The sequence below is a fragment of the Meriones unguiculatus genome, chromosome 16 (assembly GCF_030254825.1).
Source record: "Meriones unguiculatus strain TT.TT164.6M chromosome 16, Bangor_MerUng_6.1, whole genome shotgun sequence".
In the NCBI taxonomy this organism is placed as follows: Eukaryota; Metazoa; Chordata; class Mammalia; order Rodentia; family Muridae; genus Meriones; species Meriones unguiculatus.
The window spans coordinates 32,199,704-32,221,588 of NC_083363.1; the positions used below are offsets into that span (position 1 = coordinate 32,199,704).

Here is a 21,885-nt window from a genome sequence, read left to right on the forward strand (position 1 = left end):
CTTGAGAGAAGCCACTGAGGTCGGCTACCCCGTTCTCTTCGGGGCTTGGAAAGCTAGTTGCCATGTTTCCACTGTTTTCATCAATGCCCACCTAGCCTTAGGCACTGCAGTCCCTCCCCACCCCCCGCCCAGCATGCGTTCCCTAGGATGGGAGCACTGGTGCCGTCTTTCTGGTGGTAAGCTGAGGCACACTCCTGTCTTTTCAGTTATCCAGTCTCCGAACATCCGTGATTCACAGTGACCGTGTTACCCCCAATGGCTCCAAGTTTCATAGCAGAACCTTCTAGATTCTCAAAGGACACAAACCCCCTCAGGGATAATCCAGAGACTGTCCTGCTGATTACAAGTTCTTAACTGCCTCGAGAGTGCTACGGTCTTTGTTCCCATAACAAAGAAGGCAGGCAGGGGCTAGAGGAGAAATGGCCAGGCTCCGAAGCTTCTTCTTCATTCCCGGACCTGCTACAACCTGAGGAGCGAAAGCCTCCTCTGGGGGAGGCAGCCTGAGGCTCTCACAGAAAGTTCCAGTGTGTTCTCTGTGGCGCTAACTCTACAGCATGAAGCATACCATTTTACAACTAACTGGGCATAGCCTGGAGACAGAGGAGAGGCAGGGAAAGTGTTCCTTGGCTACTGTTGGGCTCCACTGGGGTCCACCGGAGAGATGTGCACCACAAAAATATCTCCTGTGCACTGGAGCTGATCTTGGTGAGTCTCACACCAACTAGTTCCCACCAGATTCAAGAGTGTGTAAGACAGATGGAGGCACAAATGAGCCATGACTAAAGAGGGTGGGGTGCCAAGCCCATCGCCGTGTCACCATTCAGACATTCCTCGTGGTGCTATTTTTATCACAGTAATCATGAAATTGCTGTCAGATGGGCTTGTCCAAGTCCTAAAGCTGAGGATAGGAGATAGCGGGCTCTTTCCAGGGAAAGGGGGATGCTGCATGAAGGCCACTAAGAATACGTCTCCCAAGGCCCTGGGCTGTTACTCCTGCTGCCCTGAGAACAGGGTCATCCTCCCACCCACTTCAGTCTTGGCCCTGTGAATTTAACAGACTAACAGACATAGGCTGAGTAGCTTCCGGATGCAGACCTTTAACAGAAGACTGTGGAATCAGATAAACATATGACCTGTGGCCCTGGAGGAATTTGTGTTTCACTGGAAAGGCGTGTCATGTACACAGTGTCTTCTGGACTGACTGTCATGGATGGAAGATAGGGAGCCTGGTGGGGGGAATCTGTTCTTTGTGGGCTCAGGAGCCTCCTGATGGAGGGGATCTGCTCTGTGTGGGCTCAGGAGCCTCCTGATGGAGGGGATCTGCTCTGTGTGGGCTTAGGAGCCTCCTGATGGAGGGGATCTGCTCTGTGTGGCTCAGGAGCCTGGTGGAGGGATCTGCTGCTCTGTGTGGACTCAGGGGCCTGGTGAGGGGATCTGCTCTGTGTGGCTCAGGGAAAGCATTGGTCTGAAGATGACAGCTGGCTAGGGCTTACTTTTCAAACATCAGCGGAGGTATTGGAAAAATAGAAGAGAAGGGCCCTCCTAGGGGAGGGGATGGGAGGAGAATGGCAGATTTTTTTTTTTAAATAAGAGTTCTGGCCTAGCATGCACTAAGCCCCGGGTTCCTTTTCCAGAAGTGCTTAAACCCAGTTTAGTGGCACATACCTCTAACCCCAAGAGTTGGGAGGTAGAAGAAGAGGATCATGAGTTCATTATCATCCTTGGCTAGGTAGCATGTTCAAGGTCAGCCTGAGCTACATGAGACCCTTTTGAGGCAGATCTCAAAAGACAAAAGCTTGCAGATTTATCCAAAGCCTATTGTGACTTAGGTTGCTCCTCAGGAGTCAGGCGCACACCTGCACTGGCCATTGCCTTTGGAGGCTGCCCAGTAGGGAAGCTGGCGAAAGAAAAGCCACCTGTTTCCTCTAAAGGGCCTACTTTCTGTGGCTGGGCTCTGGATTTGTGCTGAGAGCAGAGCCAAGCTGTGAGGGCTGGCCTGCAAGTGGCAGTGGCAAATTAGGGTGTTAAAGTTGGACATAAACTGGGGACCTCCCACCATGGGCTTTGGCTTGGAGCATTTTACTGACTCCCAGCTAAGGCCCAAGTAAGGAGCAGGACCCTCTTCACCAGCCATGGAAAGTAAGGCTGAATCATTAAATAGAAGCTAGAAGCTAAGGGCAGAACTTTCTAGATCCTGTAGCTTTCACTCTGGACTTCAGTTTGTGTTACTAAATGCCTAGAAATTCAGAGAGAAATTTAAAAATCCAAAATGGGGCATAAGGAGAAAACAGGAAGAACTGTGCCACCAAAGGGTGGCAGGAAGTAAACTCACAGATGTGCTCACCATCTAGGGCTTGGAGGCCTGGCTCTCATTTCCTCTGAGCAGGCACTCCAAGCCCCACCCCCACCCCCTGAGTCACGTGGACTTGTGGGCACAGCCTCTAGTCAGGCACCACCTGTCTGGCCACAGCCTTTCTACTGTGGGCTCCTGGGAGCCAGGGCCAGCTCTGTGGTCTGAATATAGTGACAATGAAATTAACAGCTTCCTGATGATGTGACTGAAACCATCCCCTCCCCCCACCCCCGTGTCTCCAAATAGGGATGAGAGAGGGGATGTCACTGGGACGCCAGGAGGCTTTTGAGATTTTCAAGAGGGACCACGCTGACAGTGTCACCATCGATGACAACAAACAGATTCTGAAGCAGAGGTAAGACTGTCAGAGCGCAGCTGATTCCCTCTAAGGCTTAAGTAGGCCAGTCCCGAGGCTTCCTGCCCTGTCCTTCTGCAAAAAAAAGGTGCAAAGTCTCTATGGATTCACATTTCCCGTGCACACCCTTGTACAGTTCTCTTTCGTGTCTGAGGGTCACCATCCCAGGACCACTTGGGTAAGCCGCTTGAAGGTCAGGGGCCTGCTACTGACAGCATTAGCACTCTCTGCACGATGCTCATTTTGTATATAATTCTCACCAGACTGGGACTCTTACAGATACCTTCATAATCTCCAGGGGAAAGCAAGACAGGCTGGGGAGCTGGGACTGGGGACAGTGTTAGCTGTGCAAGCATGAGGACCTGAGTTCCAGTCACAACCAGCATCATGCACCTGTGATCCCAGGGAAGGCAGGGGAGGGGAGATGTTAGGGGGTTCTCTGGGATTTGATGACCAGCCTGGTCTGAGTTCAGTGCCTCAAAAAACAAACAAACAAACAAACAAACAAGTAATAGAAGACAATGGAATTGTACACACACACAGACACACACACACACACACACGCATGCATGCACACATTCTTAATGTATAGATCAGATACATTTAGGTCCTCCATATTTTTAGTAAAATTAAGAGTTCGGGTAGATGAAAATGCTGAGGAGAAAGATGAAGGTTTAACACAGCTGCTACAAGGAGGGATGAGCAAGTCAGCCAGGAAGCATTTCCCAGGGCTAACGGCAGATCTCAGAGCACATCAGGAGCCCAGTAACCCAACACAATCCAGCCCTCTGGATCTCAGGCTAGACCCTCTTAGTCCAAAGAGGCGTGTGCACCTTGTGACCTTTCAGCTCCATGGGAGTAACTATCCAGCTGCACCCCGAAGGAGAACTCTCATGGCTGCACTGCTTATAGCTGGGGGGAGCTGAACATAGCCTAGGAGCCCAAGCTGAGCAGTTGACAGGGAATACAACAGAAAGTCCGTGGATGAGGATGTCCTGTGGGCATTGATGGACTAGATGCTTGCAGGTCAACAAACAGAGATCTTAAAGGCACAAAAATAGGAAGGGACATGTTCCAAAAACTATTTGCCCCAAACCGAGACCTTTGTACAAAAAGATTGACCTGAGTGTACCCTGGGAATGGAAGCAGGGGCAGAGTGGACAGACAAGAGTGGTTGCTGCTTAAGCATGAGTGCTGGATTTCATAGCCCAGCACCCATGTAAAACTCTGGGCTAAGCCACTCAAATGCCCTTCACCCCTCCCCCATCCCCATGCTGTAGAGGTGGAGCCATCTGTGGAGGTGAGACCTTATCTCAAAAGACAAGGTGGGCAGCACCAAAGGAATGGTGCCTGGACTTGACTTCTGGTCCACACCTGCATATGCACACACGCACACACATACACGCTCACGCACACACACATACACACACATTATGCACAGGCGTGCACACACCAACTGATGATGCTCTGTGTACCCGAGTTTAAAAGCCACCAACATGATAGATAGACATACTTTACTTTCTCATTCTCTGAAATCATCCCAGCTCCTGGCTGCATTGGGCTTGTATCTGAGTCTGGTTCTGTTTCTGATGGGAAAGCTGGTCATGGCCTATCAGGGTGAATGTGTGTGTGGGCCTCTCAGGCTTCGCCATACAAAGCCGCCCTGCCTCCAGTCCCGTAGAGTTCTGATAACCCGAGCAGCTACTGGGATTTTACTGGAAGCAGATTTTGTTCGCCCAGGATGGACAATGTTACCAGTGCTCCCATCTTCCCCTTGGCCATTGTGCCAAGGAATTAGCAAGACTCACTCCTCTGAAGAGATCTTCCCAGCAATACATCAGTTTTTAAAAATCCAATGAAAAGGTGGCCCATTCTTAAAATGTTAATATAATTGTAGCCATTAGGGAACTGCTTCATGCCAAGAGGCAGTGGGTGCCACTGAGAACCTCACCTTCTCCCTGAACTTACACTTTTATTCTCATCCACAGGCATCACTCAGTTGTTAGAAATTACCAGTTGTGTCAGGCAGGTTCTCTGGAGGAACACAACCGTGGAATGAATACATGTCAAAGAGAGGAATGATTAGATTGGCTTACCCGATACAGTCTAGGCAGTCCAGCAGTGGCCATCTGCACACCAAAGAGGCTGAGAATCCAGTAGCTGCCAGTCAACAAAGCGAGGAGGCTCAGCAGCCCCAGTCCAACACCAACAGCGTGGGGAGCCAACAGTCTTTGTTGTTGTGTCTAGGTGGGAGGGCAGGAGACGCTGAAGTCCAGCATCAGTGGACACTTGGAGGTGGCAGCCACTCATGCTGCTTTTCCCTGGGGCGTCTTCAAACCCTGCTGGAAGATGCTGCCAACTTGGAGAGTGAATCTTCCCTTCTCATTTAATTCTCTCTGGAAATATCCTCATAGATATACCCAGAAGGGTGTCTCCTGGGTGATTCAAGACCCATACATGTGCACACACACACACACACACACACACACACACACTCATACACACACACACACACACACACACACACAGAAAAGAAACAGCTGCCTACCACAGAGAAAAAAAAATTTTATTAAAAAAAAAAAACCTAAAAGAACAACAAAAAACAGTGTTTCAACAGCAGACACAAAATAAATCCCCAAATGCACAGACTTCCTGTTTGGCCCTGACATAGAAATAATCATCAAGTAATCCCGAGTCCTTCCAAATATCTGCTTTAGTGCCTCCTAATGTCAGGGAGGACCATCGCAAACAGCCACAAGTAGTGGTCAGAGGAATACAGGCTGACATTTAGTTACCTTGGGCTTCTGCAGCTCTCACCTTTCTACCATCCCTCGGCACCCAGGTCCCACTGGCCTTCCCATCTTCCTGCCCTTGCCTCACCTCTAGGAACTCTGTGGTCTGATGGTTCTGGCACGTTATTCTGTTGAGACTGGAACTACCTGACCCCATACATATCTCCTTTAGCCCATGGCAAGAGAGGTAATAATGCCTACCGGAGGGATTGTTGGCAGCCCAGAACCCTCTGTGAGTCTCTCCGCTTGGAGATTCAGGGGGCACATGAGTGGCCTGTGTGGTCCCTGACACCTACCAGGAGGCTGTCTATTCGCCGTTCACCTGTACATTTCAGCACATGGACTTCCTAGTATGCCTGGGTGCTGCCACCGGGTTTGGGGGAGGTTCAGCTGTCTGTCTGTGATGAGAGAAATAAGATGTCCCATTAATAGGACATTTGCCCTTCATTGGCCTACAGCATATGAACCAATTCTTCAGTGGAGTGGTTTTTTTTTTACCCCTAGTGGAAGGCAGTTGTTTTTCATAATCACTCCATTTTGTAGGCATGATTCATCTTTCTAATATATAATGATAAGAGAGGCGGGCGACCCTGTGTTCTGTAAATATCAGCGCCCAGGCAAAGCACAGGGGAGCTTTTCTTTTGTGGCAAAACCTTCTTACAAACGGAACCTACCAGACACAGAGTCCCCATTAAGTAACAAAAGAGGAAATGAACGGGGAGATGGACTGTGGTTGGAAGGCGTTAATAACGTGAGCTAAACCAAGAAAAGTGCCCCTTCACTCAGCTGGATCCTTCTAGCACAGAATGCAACAGCAGCCTAGGAGCTGCAGAGAAGTGGGCGGGGGAAATCACAGGCCCCATCTGGAAATGCTGCCGGTAGCAAATAGGAGCTCCCTGCTTCCCGTTAGAGTTTCCTTTAACCTTTATTATTTTACCATTTGATTTTTGCATTTACGCTTTGTCTGCTGAGCTAGAATTATAAACTCTGAGGGTAGAGACCAGATTAGAACCTTCTCAGCATCCCCCTGTTTCTTAAAACGATACCAGACACACACACACACACACACACACACACACACACAAAAACCTCTACTTAGAAAACTATTTTGTTTGAGAATGCCTATTTGAAATTGGCTTCCAGTACTCAGCAGTCAAAGAAACTGCTTAAGATTTGCTGCGAAGCATAGAACTGATGGTGGTAGACTCCCTGAGAGTCCAGGAAGGAACTTCATCAGGCCATAGAGGACAGCAAGAGTCACACACACACACACACACACACACACACACACACACACACACAAGCACTGACATGTAAAAGAAATGCAAGGGAAATGCAGGCTAGATCTTCATCACAATAGAATGGCCTAGAAGGTAAAGTATTTGCTGCACAGGCTTGGGGAAACTGAGTTCATGTCCCCAGCACTTACATCAGAAAGCCTGGCATGGCAGCTTATTTCTGTGACCCTGGCAGAGGAGGCACAGATGGGCAGACCCCTGGAGCCCAGCAGGCCGCCAGCATACCCAAGTCTGTGAGCCCCAGGTTCAGTAAGAAACCCTGTCTCAAAAAATAAGGTGGAGAGTAATTGAGGAAGACACTTGACATGGATTTCTGTCCTTTCCATGCACACTGAATTTCTGAAAAGAAGCTGTCTACACAGGCTAATTGGCAGATTAAAACTTCAATAATATGGAGAGCTAGAGTGTTGCAAGGAATAGCAGTCTTCAGCCTAACCAGAGACATTACTCTGTGTCAGACCTCTCCTCCTAATAAACAGATAAAAACTTATGGAAACTGAAAACAAAGACTATACTCCACCAGAGGAATGGCTAAGACTGTCATCACATAGTCTCTATGTAACCACAACCCATCTCTCTGGTGTTTCCATCAATGTATTTTTTTAATGCCTTGATTTAGAGCTATTTTGTTTTGTTTTGTTACCATAAAAAAAAAGTTCACAAAGCTTCTTCATAAAACTGGGGGTCACTTAAATCGGTGCTGCCAAACCAGGGTCACTCAAATTTGGCTCCGGAACAAACCATCTGTGGCCCTGGGTCAGAGCATCCGTTGCCTGAGTTCACTAGTGAACTGTGTGTAGGGTAGCCAGGCATGGGCTTCCTCTGCGGCTTCCTCTGCTGCTTCCCGCTGAGCGATCATATCTTTAGCTACCACACACCAAGGGCAAGAGGGGATCCCCTCAAGAACGTTCTCAGAAGTCACGTCAGACTCTGCTCAGCTGTCTCCCACGATGAGAAAGCTGGCCACAGTGTCCAGGCCCCTAACATCTATCTGCAGGGACCCCTTCCAGTAGGTTGGTTGGCTGGAAGGATGACCCTCAGCCTCTGCTGTCCATGGTTACTGCTTCCAGAGCACAACCCCAGCACCTAGCTCCCCCATAAGGCTCCTGCGTTGCCTAGCGGAGGTCAGCATTCAAGTACACCGCACACAGAGTCCAGTGCTTTGCTCCACACTTCCATGATTGTCTGCTGGACTGAACAAAGCCTGCATTTTGCCAGATGCCTCTGCACCGGACCCTGGATGGTGACAGGCTCTCACTGAGAAGACATAACTAGCCTATGAGGAGCCTTCATTCGGGAGCCAGGGTGGTGTCCTCAGCCATGCAGCCTTGTAGGAAAATTCAGTCCTCTTCCCTGGAACTCCACTTGTGGTCTTACGCCAAACAGATGCAGAGAACAGCAATGACAGAAATGTCACCACTTTCCCACCAGCCACGAAGCACTGGTGGCTTGCAGGCCCTTGCTTTCTCTCCTCCATTCACCTGATACAGCTCTTTAAGCATGAAGCATCAAGCAGTAAGGCATCTATGCTTCTCTGGAACCACATGAAATTCGTTTGGGGAGGTTGGAAGAGGACAGAGAGAGAAGAGACCATGGAACTAAGACGGACAATAGAAAAACGGAGCAGTAAGATGGGAGGATTTAGCCTAACGTGCTCTCTGTTTTATAGGTGTTTGTAAACCTCTAGAAGAAATCGTTTTCTAAAATTCTGTGGCCCCTCAAAGTCCGGGTCACTCCCAACTCACACACAAAGCTTTCTTGACTACACCCTACACACAGATAGTCCCCTTCCCAGATCAACTCCAACAGTGTGGTTATTGTTACCCAAGATAGAATATGTCCTATGGGCATATATTTTGTACTTTTTGTAGGGTTTTGGCTACCCCTTTAATTTCATGGCAGAAAGATGGACCAATGTTTTATAAGGTCTCGGAGTGGTAGCTCATCTTCATCATCAATGTCTTGGGACTTGGAATCCCCTAGGAGACACACCGCTGATCGTGTCTGTTGAGGAGGGTATTTCCAGAAAGGTTTACCTGAGGAAGATGGACTCACTTGACTGGTGGCCCCGCCCCGTGGGTGGAGCCCCGGAACTAATTGAAGATGAAAAGCCAGCCAAGCAGCGCCATTCTGCCCTCTCGCTTCCTGTATCTGACACACCATGAGCAGCCATCTCACCCTCCCTCCCGCCACCATGCCTTCCACACCTTGTATGACGCCCTGTGTCCCCTCAAGGGCTACCCGTTCCTTCCATGGGTCGTATCTTACACCACTTCCCCAGGACAAGCTTGGGCTCATCGTGGATGTCACTTTAAGATGTGAGCGTAGAGGGCACGCTGACTGCGGGCCAGCACAACCGTCTCGTGGACTAGTATTTGCCCACAGAGTGTAAGAGTTTTGAATGACATAGGGAAGAACTTACAACGCTAAGTGAAAAAAAAGAATCAAGGTATAAACCCTGTACACTGCCTATATGTGTGTGTATTTATGCATACATTATGACCTTGCCCTGTAAAAACAGGCTGGAGAAAACACTAGACACACTGCATATCATGATTTTTTTTTTTTTATTTCTGATTTGGAGGTTATTTTCCCCTTAAATTGTATTTTCAAAATCTGGTTTAATACTCATCTGCAATAGGAGTCTGTAAAGGGTCAAATAGTAATATTTTCCTGCTCCACAAGCCATCCAGTCCCTGTCACATCCTCTCCACTCAGCTGGGGTAACTTAGAAGCCGCCATAGGTGGAATGGTGATGAATGGGTTAACACAGTCTAATAAAACTTTATTGAAAGGACCAGGAAGTAGCGCTGATTTGCCTCATGACCGATTGTCAGTAGATGACCTCTGCTGCAGCATTGTCTGTCAATATGTTATTTCAGAGTTTTCTTTGACTATGAGGTTGGCATCACGGCTGAGTAGATCATGGTAGAGAAACCTTACCAGCACGCTTCATCCTGGTATCCTTGCCAGCATCAGAAATTGAATTCATTCATTAAAAATATAAGAACGACACTTATTTTGTTTTATTGTTTTGTGTGTATGGGTGTTTGGCCCGTGTGTGTGTGTGTGTGTGTGTGTGTGTGTGTGTGTGTACCACATGCATCACAATACACGCAGTGCTCCTAGAAGCCAGAAGAAGGTCTTGCATCCCCTAGGACTGGAGTTACAGATGGTTGTGAACCGCCATCTGGGTGCTGGGGATCGAACCCAGGTCCTCTGGGGAAGTGCAGAGAGTGCCCTCAACCACTAAGCCGTTGTTGCTCTATTTCACAGGAGATGCAATCATACAGATTTCAGTCTTCCTTTGTAAGCCTACCATATTAGGCTTCTCTTCAGTTTTCTTTTGTCTTCATCACATTCTAGCAACCTCTCAGACATCTCTTATTCTTTCAAACATAATCCAGGATGAATAGCAAGAAGTAAAACTTGTCTTCATTCTTTATTTTCTTCTAGATTTTCTGAAGCAAAGGCACTGGGAGAAAGTATAAATGGAACAAGAAGTAAAATTGGTAAGCAGATGACATTCTGACGGCTTCTTTCACAGACCCTTCCCCAGTGGACACTGGATGGTGGTCTGCCTTCTTCGTATAGCCACAGAGCCTAGCTTGCATCCCTTCCCAGGAAGCCCTGGCATGCACCCTCTGTAAGAAAGGCATTTTTGTATGGGTCTGGCCTGAGCTTCTGCAGGCTCTCTCACTGGGTTGGCATACTCCAGTGAGAAAGTTTTACTTCTCCCTGTGTGTTTCAGCAGTAGCTCAACCTGTCACAGCCATGTAATCACAGCAACATTGTTTCATATTTCCAAGGGCTGTGAAACACTGTTACACCGCCCAGAGCTGGTGCTGGGCATTTTTTGCACACATGTGCACTTTCAGCACCGTCCATAAAGCCACTGGGAAGATGGGAAGCCAGAGTGGGCCAGTGCATTCTCCCAGCCGCCAAGCCTCCTGACAGAAGTGTGCTTGCCAGGAAAGGACAGGCTAAGGCAACAGACAATTTTGAAAACACGTGAGCCTCAGATCTTCTTTAAAGCAAGACAGAAAATGCCTCTTATCCTAAGCTATAAAACACAACGGAGACCCTTCTCTCAGATAGTGCAACTTCGCAGAGGGGACCCTTTTACCTCTGTGCTCCAGAAAGCAACTGTTGCCTGTTGGCAGCTGGTTCCTTGTCTCTTTCTTGTCCCCAGCTCCACCTTAGAAACCTCTTTGTGTGTCCCCTCTGGCTTATTTTACAGAATATGGAAAAACGGGATAGTCTCAGTCCATTTAAGTCAAGGAAACAGTTCCCCTCTGTGACTGTACAAGAAAGAGCTGAGGCAGCTAGACCCTAAGCCACACCTACACCTTGTGGCCCAGAAGCTTGGAAGGTGTGATGGTCGATTTTATTTATCAGATTGACACACTCCAGTAACACCTAGGAAAGACGTCTCAGTGAGGAATTGTCTAGATCAAGAAGGTCTGTGGATGTGCCCGGGGTTGAGGGTTGGGGTTATCTTGATCACATTAATGGATGTGGGAAGGTCCAGTCCACTCTGGGTGGCACCATTCCCTAGGCTTGGTGGCACACGCCTGTAATCCCAGCACTCAGGGAGGCAGAGGAAGGTGGATCTCTGTGAGTTCCAGGCCAGCCTGGTCTACAAAGCGAGTACAGGACAGCCAAAGCTACACAGAGAAACCCTATCTCAAAAAACTAATGAATCAACAAACAAAAAAGAATGGAGAAAGTGAGCTAAGCAGTGAGCATGTGGACGTGATATGACTTGGTGTTTTAAGTTCTTGCCACAATGACTCTCCACGCTAGACCACGACCTGAAGTTGTGAGCTGCTTTTTGTCAGGGCACTTTTATCACAGCAATAGAAACGAAACTGTGATAGATAAGGAAACTAACCTAGCTGTAATTTAGCACCACCTTTGATGGTGGAGGCAAGCAGTGGGGGGAAACGTCAGCCCAGCACAGTGAAGCCAGGCTCGCCACGTGTCAGCCTTTGTAGAGTACCTTCGATGCCCTTGAACATTATCACAGGGATTAGACTCACCATTAGATCTGTTATTGGATGTATGCCTATAGTAGCACATCAACATTTCTATATCAAAAATGGTTTCAGAGCTTTGGTAACTATTTCATTGTAATTATCAGATGTGTGTACATGCTAGGCCACCACCAACATGTACATACCAGATTCCTTTCCACAATGTGGTGCGCAAATGTTGCTTCATAATACAGAATAGAGGAATGGTCCTACCCATCCCTCTTGTTGCTTCTCCAAGGGGTTGAGGAGTGAGGGCTGTCCTTAACCTATCCAGACTGGATACGTTTGTGATTAGCACACAGAAACATGTGCTGTCAGAAGTAAACATCAGGGTTTTATTTCTGAGATTCAAGTTTCCAGTAATATCAGGAAAGCAGCTAGTTCAGTGGTATAAACAAAGCCAAGGCCCCTTTCACAGTCACCCCCACCGTTCAGATTGTCTTCTTGGTTCAAGAGGACCAAGGTGAGAGGACTGTGGAGCCCTGGCCTGGCTACTGAACAACACCCACCTAGTGTCTAGCCACAGGGAAGAGCTCAATCACAGCATCACTCAGATGGCAGGTTAAAATTAAAGAAGCTGAAGGAAAAATCTGAGCACATATTTAAGCTTTCTAAGAGTTCGGGGCAGAGCACAGATGGCCCATGCCATGGCTGGGGTAGTGACTCAGCTCTGCTCCGAGCACTGCCACATCCCAGCTCTGGGCAGGCTTTAGATGCCGTGGAGTGTACTTTAATTGGCCCACAGAGAAGAAACTACAGATCAACAAATCCATATGTTTTTTTTCTGACATTGTGACTACAGCTGTGTCTTGAGTTTCATCCTTAGAGATTCTTGAACACTTTCTATTTCACTAGTAGCCAAATAATATCTATTTTTATATGGTAAAATGCTCGAATTATTTTCTTTCTTCAAGACACTAATGAACGAGGTGGATAACTCTTGCCAGTACTAGAGACACAGCTCAGTGGTTAAGAGCATTTACTGTGAGTGCAAGAAGACATGAGTTCAAATCTTCAGGCATGGCAATGAGAGAGGAGGATTCTGGGAGCCTGCTGGACAGCCAGCCTAGCCAAAGATGAGTCAACCTCAAAAATGGGTCTCCTTCAGGTTTCATGAAAGGCTCTGGCCTCAAGGAATGAGGTGGAAAGCTATGAAGAAAGAGATCTGATGCACACACATGCATAACACACACATGCATGCACACACATGCACACACGCTCACTCTCATGCACCCATCCGTGCACGCTTTCCACACACTCCTCTTAGCCCTTCTCAATAATTCGCTTACATCAGTCTTGGTCTTGGGACAGGCTGAAATCAAAACTGGGAAAAATTAATAGGCCTTTGTTTCTGGAAGGGAGGAACTATACTTCCGTGTACCTGTCCCACACATTGGCGCATTCAGCAGCTTTTGGTCACGTGGATTATGTTTTAAACACCTTTTTGTCCACTCTATTGCCATCCAGTCTGTCTCTGTAATTTTTGTCATTGAGTCCAAAATTCGGGAACTGTAGGCTGCCTTAGAGGCACCAGCCTGTCAGTTTTCACTTCTTAGAATCCTGGCGTGTGTCTTTCCACCCCAGCGTGCCACCATTGGCCACATCATTTTTGGCAACACAGGACAATGAATGACTACACCCTGGCAAGGGCCATCCAATACCAGGCCAGGAACCAGCTCCTATCACAGGAGCTGATCACTCACAAGCCTGTGAGGAATTCAAGTAATTATTGGGAGGGCTCGGGTTGTGGCTCAGGAGCACAGTGCTTTCCTGTGTGGTGGGCCCTGGGTTTTCTCCCCAGTACTGAAAAAGAAAAAAAAAAAGTTAACAGAGAATATAGCAGAAGGAACAGTGAGAAAGAGTAAAACAAAAAAATGTAAATATCCAAGAAGTTAGCATTTTCTTTTCTTTACTTCAAATTCCTTTGTGACTGTTCCCTGCGTGCGTTTTGGGATCTGGGAAACCGCTGCTCAGAGTTACATCTCCCAGGCTGACCAAGGGGACCCTCTCTCCTGTCCCCCAGCTTTGAGTGTGTCCTGTCTGTGATCAGCCCTTTGAGCGCCACTCTGGAACCCACCTCCTGAGTGCTGGCTTCTGCTGTTAGATCTCAAAGGAAAGAAATAACGATCTCCCACTCGCCTTACCAGATTATAATGACACCAACAGGGCATGCCCTTCAACACAGTTTTCGCACGTATTCATTTTACGTGTGCACATGCTATGGCACGCATGTGGCAGTCAGAGGACAACTTGTGGGATCCATTTCTTTCCGTCTACCATGTGGGTCCTGGGAGTGAACTTGGGTCGTCTGACTTGGCAGCAGGCACCTTTAACCTTAAGCCATCTTGCTGGCCCAATATCAGTTTCTTCATCCCTTCCTTCGAAAAAAGGTGCCTCCCCACACCGCCCCTTTGTTTTGCCAACACTATTAATCAGTCTTTATGGGGAACATTATACTTTATTTTTACACAGACATCTACTGCTGATTTCTTTTTATGATTTCTTCCAAGTTTTTGCACCTAGGAAAGGTCATTTTGATTAATAACAGGTAACTTCATTGCTAAGTGTCAGTTTATTATTTTCTAAACACTCATAGATTTTTTTTATTGTTAACATTTTCACATTGAGTTCATTTGGGATTTATTGTAGAACATGGCATAAGCTGAGGCTCAAAGCAAGACACCTCCTCCGACAATGAAACGCCTTAAAATAAAAATGTCTCTTCCTCTCCCAGGAAAACACTTTCAGGTCGTTCAGGAGGAGGCTGTTGCACTTTAATCTCATCATAACAGCCTTGACCTGATCATCTCCATTCTTGTACTTCAAAAATAACTTTGACAGGAGATACCATCATCTAGATATCAGGAAAAAAAAAAAGCCCACAGTAAAGTGTAACTTCATGTCAACCAGGTAGCTCTCGGACGCCATGGGGACATTATCTTGCCCGAGCACGTGGTCCCTCTGGGCTCAGCGCCCTTTTCAGGGAAATCAGTTGTCTATAAATGCCATTGCACAGCCTGGCTCGGCTTCCTGATTTGCCCAGGAAGAGTTAGTGAAACTCCATTCCTATGGAGGGCAGGGGTGTTCCACTGTCTTCTATTGACTGGGAGGGGAATGATGGGTAGAAGTGAGGTGGAGATGTTAATGATGCTAATCGCCCCATGTAGCTACACGTGTCCCTTCTAGGCCACTCTGGAAACTAATGAGTCCTCTGCTGAAGGACACCCAATAGCTTCCAACAGGAAAAAACACACAGTGCTGAGATACCTCTCCTCACAGGGCAGCCAAACCACTTACGGTGGAAACAGCCTCAGTGCCGTTCCAGCTTCACTTAGTCACATGACCCTCTAGGCCAGACTCATCCTCTAATTCAGTGTCTGCACCACAGCGTATTGAAACCTGCTCAAAATACACCAGTCACTCAGCACTCCCTCCCAGTAGATGTCTGCTATTGGACTTCTTCAAAAAGCAGAGACGCTGTCACGCACACTTGCAGATAGCGTCACTAATCAGGCATCCAGGGACAAAGCCCAGCCCAGTCAGTTTGGGGGCAGGCGGGGAGCGGATAGCACTAGCCCCAGGCAGCTGCCTAAGTGAGGCTTTCACGGTGGCCAGAGGCAAGAGAGTTCAGGAGTACCACGAAGACAGCCTGACATCTGGGACTGTCTGAAAGTCTGTGGAGCAAGCAAAGGAGACTGCCACCACCACGTGTCTGAGGACAGACCCGAGGGCAGGAGAGTCAGAGTGACTGAGTGCTGGCTATAGGCATGGTGACGATATCAATAGAGCTGCCTGCTTCTCTGGGTGCAGATGGAGAAACTGAGGCTGAACGAGGTTAGTGAGCATGCCCAGTCGTGTTCCGCTATGAAGGAGTGGAGGTACTCTGAGTTCCCTTCCTGCTGGGCTCCAAGATCAGTCTTTAGTCAGAAGGCAGGAAAACCCACAACCCAACTGAGAAGGAAGTGTGAAGCCATGGGGACCAGAGGCCATGTGTATTCTCCAAGGTCAAGTCGATAAAGAGCCAGTGAGAATGAAGAGCCTTCTTTGTCTTTCCTTGCTAGAAGATAGTAAAGGAAGATGGCAAGCAGAGCCTGATGGAAGGAGGGGACACTAGGCCCCCCACGGAGAGGGTCTTCTGTGCCAGAGGCTCTCCCTCCCTCTGACCTGGGATTTAGAGGGTTATAGATGCGTTGGGGTAGCCTGTGTCTTCTTTTAACTGCAAAAATAATTCATGGATGAGTTATTGTACTTCGGTAGCTTGCCACAGGATCTCCAGTGGATCCCTGAAACTATGCATAGTATTGGACCGTGTATGTGTGTGTGTGTGTGTGTGTGTGTGTGTGTGTGTGTGTGTGTGTGTGTTTACTAAGCTTTTTTCTAAGTACGTATATCTACGACCCTTCTTCAATTAATGTATAAACTAAGTACATTTCACGATTAATAATAACTAGGGTGGGAAATTAGGGAGGGGGCTGTGATTGGGATATAAATGAATAAATGAGGGCTGGAGAGATGGCTCAGAGGTTAAGAACACTGGCTGCTCTTCCAGAGGTTCTGAGTTCAATTCCCAGCAACCATTTGGTGGTTCACAACCATCTATGATGAGATCTTGTGCCCTCTTCTGGACTGCTGGTTCACATGCAGGCAGAACATTGTATACATAATAAATAGATAAATCTTTTTATCTAATGAATAAATTTATTTTTGAAAAGAAAAAATAATACTTCAATAAAAATTATGTGGATGTGGTTTTTCCTTTCATTCACAAAACATTTTATCATACCGTAGCGATCGTTTTCTTTTTGCTTTCACTAATTTCATATTTCTGTCAGCTTTTCTTACTGGTATACAGTGTACTGTGAGCACATCATCACCTTCTCTCTCGTCCCCCTCATTCCTGACGACTCCCCCTGCTGTCATGTCCTGTGTGGTCTGTGGAGGTGTCCACAGCTGTTGTGTGTTCATGATTTCATCAACCGAGTCGCGTCCTCCGGGTCTTATAGTTCTCAGGACTGCCAGCCCTCCCCTGTGATGTCCCCCGGGCCTCAGAGTGGATGATACTTATGACCTGATGAGCACTCAGCATTTCATCAGGCTCTAAGTCTCTGCTTTGACCATCATCCGCTGCCAGATGAGGCTCCTCTGACTAAGACATGGGGGCTGTACTATTCTGTGCCATCCTTTTCTTGCAATGATGCAGACACTTAGGAGGTATCCATGGCCTCCTATTAATTGCAGCCTTGTTGTCCTTGCATTTGGAGACCATCACGAAGCAAAATGAGAGAAGGGTATTTAAACATACACACTGCAATACTGATATCCTGGATTGGCCAGAGCACTTATACTGTGAAGTTTTATCAGGCTAGTGAGAGCAGCCTCAACTTAAAACTTAGGCGTTGCTCATTTCTAGAGTTTTTGTTTTGATATTTTCATGTTATAGTTAAGTGAAGATAACTGAAGCCCCAGAAAGCAAAATAAACGATGGGAGTAAGGGGAAGATTATCGTACATGTATCAAAATGTAAAATCCCTCTTTACTTCCTCTCTTGCAGTAACAGTCATGTTACATCTCTCCAGAGGGATGTAGGCACTTGGAACAATTTCATGTCTCTTTCCATCTTCCCCTATACATTGGTAGCTAGGTGATAGATAGGTTAAGCGGTAGATGGATAATATGGTAGATGGGCAAGACAGGTATATAGACAGGTGAGAGGTACAAGTTGGTTGATTGATAATAGGGATAGACAGACCAACAGACAGACTACTTATAAACAAGGCCATCCGCGTGTGATTCCTTACCCTGCTTTCTCGGTGACCGTTTATACGTGTGTACCATTTGGCTTTAGTGGTGAATAAACTGATCCATCAAACTATTTGTTTATAACAAGTATTTCACACACACCTCCACTTCTATAAAAGCAATACATGCACTTGCACATAAAGACGAGTGTCTGAGGGAGAGATGTTGAGACACAAACAGTATCATCCGTGTTAAATTTTCTCAGCTCCCTGGTCACGACCCATGAGGCTTCGTTGATTTGTGCTGCCTCTGTAGTCAGCAGCACCCATTTTCCTGCACACTCACTTGACGGTGACAATATCTGCTGTGGCTCATCATTGTTGTTGGAATTTGCATTTCTCAAGCAGCTGGCGTAACAGGACCCTTTTCCTGCATCCTGTGCTCTTTGCTGACTAGCTATTGGATGTTTTCTCTTTGATTCTCAGCAGCTCTCTGTGTGCTCTGGAAGGGAGGCCTTTGTCTGTGGAATAGGTAGCAGATGTTTTCCTCCAGCCCAGAACTTATTTTAATTTTCTCTTAAGAGTTTTGGAAGAAACTTAAGACAGTTGCTTTTCTCTGTTTAAAAAAAAAAAAAAATGTGGCGGGAGTGGGGGTGTAGACGAGCCTGGTTTGCCTATTTTCTTAAAGTTGTTCTGAACCAAGACGTTTTTTACCCTACCTCACGGCCACACTGCCACTAGAATGATGCCCAAGCCCCCTTAGATGGCACTGCAAAGACCGTCAGGGAAGCATGAAGGGTGACAATGGATTTCCATTGAGCATTATAGCCAACAGCCGCTACAAGGACAAATGTCGCTGTTAGACAGATGGCTAAATTCTTTGCTAGTCCAGAGTTTGATGACTTTTCTACTGAAGGGTTAGTTTTGTCACCAAGTGTACTCATTTGAATATATATATCAAAACATCATTCATTCATGTTACTTGAATAGTTTTAATGGTTCTATTTATTTATTATTTATTTATGTATGTCATGTATTCTCATGAGTGTCTGCCACAGCTCACACACGTGTGGAGGCCAGAGGACAACTCGTGGGATACAGTTCTCTCCTTTTGCCATGGGCCACCAGGGATCAAACCCAGGTGGTCAGGCTTGGTGGCAGGTGGCCCTCCCCACCGGGCCGTCTCGCCCACCCCCTCAAGCGACTTTTGTGCTGTGTTTTGTTAAAGAGCTTATAAAGACAGGCTGAGATGGTGTTGACATCTAGAAAACAGCCTGACAAGCAGCTGGAAAATAGTGGGAACTCCTCAGCAAGCAGTGGTGTACCTGAGCACTCCCTGTGTTCGAGAGGCAAATGGAAATAATTATGGAACAAGTGCAGAAATGGATATTGTGGAAAGCAAACTCCACAGACAAGAGAGACCAAGTCATAAAGTATATTAATTACCTGGGCCAGCAATCTAAGGCAAGATGAAGCCCATGCTTGAAGGCTGCAAAATAATTTATACCTTAAAGAAAAAAGTGTGATGGGTTTAGCTTCACCTCAGCCCAGTGAGAGATCTAGAACAACATCAGCAACAGATGAGGGCTGGAGAGAAGGCTCAGGAGTTAAGAGCCCCAGACTGTGTGTGGAGGCGCCCTTGGGGGTCACATGACCCTGTCAGAGGGGTTACATTTCAACTGTTTACATTACAATTCATAACCGTAGCAAAATTACAGTTCTGAAGTAGCAGCAAAATTAATTTTATGTTTGGGGGTCGCCACAACATAAGGAACTGTATTAAAGGGTGGAAGCATTAGGAAGGTTGAGAACCATTGGTCTAGAATGTTCCTTGAGGTGTACAGACCCCCGGTGCTCACTGCTTTGGCTAGACTGACTTGGCCAGTGAGCTCCAGGGATCTGCTTGTCACTCATCATGAGGTTTTCTAGACTTCAGCATGATTTTAGCATGTGTTTGTGAGGTCAGGAACACACGGCAGTTATGGTTATCTGTGCAAGATCAGGCCAACAAGATCAGTCAGCATTCCAGCAGTGAGCACTAATTAGACTCAGCAGCTTAGAGAGAGGATGAAGGGCTCAGGAGCACGGATTGAGAGTGTCTAAGTTGGGGGTGGATATGATCAAGGTTCATTGTTTGCATGTATGAAATCGTCGAAGAGCAAATGAAAGACATTCTATTTTTAATACGATTTTTAATACGATTTGGTCAGTCGGTGCCGAATGTCGGTGCCGAATTAGGGGCTGCCAACTGCTAAGCTGAAAGCAAACCAGACCCCTGACACCTCAGCCCAGCCCCCGAGAAACCAGGCGGTAGACTGTCTACAATGTTTAATTTCCTCCGCTCCTCTCTTCACTAACTTCAGGCCCAAAGAGTTAGCTCTTTTGTAGACTGTATTAACTGTGGGCTGCCGTGATGTCTTTTCCTACAAGGGGGATGAAGAACAAAAAAGCAAAGCCACTCAAGCCCCTTTAGCGGGATACGAACACTCACTGGCATGTCTGCATCTGCCAGTGCCTCCCGCGCTCCCTGAGCATGTGCTGGCCTTTCTGAGAGGCGCGCCAGAGCAGGCTGGTTCTGGTACCTCAGTCAGCGATGGTCAGAATTTGGTGTATATGCACCCCTGTTCTCCCTTCAGGGGCGACAACTGGGAACTGTGTGGCTAGTGGGATGGAGCTCTAGTTGCCCATGATGATGACTGGCTTGCGACTGCCTTTATTATCGGCTGCCTGTCCACCCTGCTCCTCTAACCCACGCTCTTTAGCCATGTTTCCAGGGACCATGTCCCAGATGAATCACCCGGATCTGTTTCTGGAAGAAAGCACACTAGGATTAACCCGAGAGCTGGGTCCCCTACCTCCCCACTCAGATATGCAAATAAAGAGGGACAGGAAGCAAGTGGAAAGGTGGATGGGGCAGCCTGGACGTGAACTGTGGTGAGCTAAGAAGTCATGACAGGCCCCTGGCCCCCTGTGACAGCATCCTTCTCAATAGCTTGCCGCTTTAGGAATGAGGGCTCTGCTTGCTACCCAGGTATTCCATTCTGTCATCTGGGCTGCTGCAGCTCACCCATCACCTGCCCCTTGTATCAGCAGAGTTGGTGGTTTCCTGAGAGCCAGGTTGCACAAGACACCCCCCCAATGTTGTTTAAATTACACCCCACAAAAGGCCATTGACATTAATCTGATGACCCATGGAAAAGATTCCAGTAATTTCTGTGGCACAGAAAGCCACGTCAAGCATAGTTTATCCAACAAGCAACACCCTAGGGCCCAACACAGCGTCCCCACTGGAAGTAAGTCAGCTTGTTCCCCACTGATGCCATTGGCATGAAGAGGAGTGATTCTCAAACTCACATGAAGAAGGAAGGCAGGTCTGTCTCCAGAGACGACACTCAGCTCAAAACCACATAGAGGAGAGTAGGATGATTCATGAGCTCTTCTCTCTCTCTCTCTCTCTCTCTCTCTCTCTCTCTCTCTCTCTCTCTCTCTCTCTCTCTCTCCCCCTCCCCTAATCAGCACAACCCACTCTCCCTTCTAATCAAGAGCAATTTCAGTTTGAAGCCCGTGATGCCCTTGGGATAAAGAACAATCCTGAGATTCCTCTGTTAATTCCTTGAACACTTCTCTGGCATCCCGACGCTGACCAAAGCTGGATCAGGTGTGTTGGTTTTGGACCCCATGAGGCCTGGCCAGCGTGGCCAGTAGAGAGAGCCGTCTGCAAAATATTAGCTTTTGATATTTTTCAAGAAGGGTGAAAAAGAACACATTTAACCAGATTTCGTTTCTTCAGCGTTTTGTGAGTTGGGGTTGGCATGAATCGGGAATATAATCATCTCAATTGTGTTTGAAAGAACGCCGTGCCTTTCCCAGTCTGCACGGTCTCCTTGCCCCAATAAGCCACCCTGCTCTTGTTCCTGGAGAGGTGACAGCTCCGAAGGAAATTTCTCCCAATGACTCCCACGTGTCTCAGACCTCTCCAGCTCACAGCAGCCAGAACTGTCCTTTCTTTTTATTCCCGAAAGATCATGGCCGAAGTCCTACTGGCTTCGCCCCTGGAAATTAGTTCGCTCATCTCAAAATAAGTCCCCAGATGGTTCCTGAGAGGACCTTCTTCTAAAATATCCTGAGGTTTGCGCCTGGAGTCTTTCCCTGCTGGCTTGCACATCCACTTCCAGGCAGCAGGGACTGCCACCTGCTGGGAACCGTGGCTTCTGGTAGTGCCACTGCTGGTGGCAACGTTAAAGACCCAACGTTCCTGGCCACCAGATCTGATGAGGCCTGAAAACTTGGGTATAATGAGAATGCTCCCAGAG

At 47.5% G+C, this 21,885-nt stretch overlaps 1 protein-coding gene across 3 annotated transcripts in view; it reads left to right on the plus strand.

Moving 5' to 3' along the window:
* Kif6 (kinesin family member 6) overlaps positions 1–21,885 on the plus strand; it is a 285,962-nt gene that overhangs the window by 204,694 nt on the left and 59,383 nt on the right. For all 3 annotated transcript variants that reach the window (XM_060369640.1, XM_060369641.1, XM_060369642.1), the window contains 2 exons: positions 2,600–2,708; positions 10,255–10,310. In XM_060369640.1, the coding sequence (XP_060225623.1) occupies positions 2,600–2,708; positions 10,255–10,310 (165 nt within the window). The remainder of the gene's footprint in view (positions 1–2,599; positions 2,709–10,254; positions 10,311–21,885) is intronic.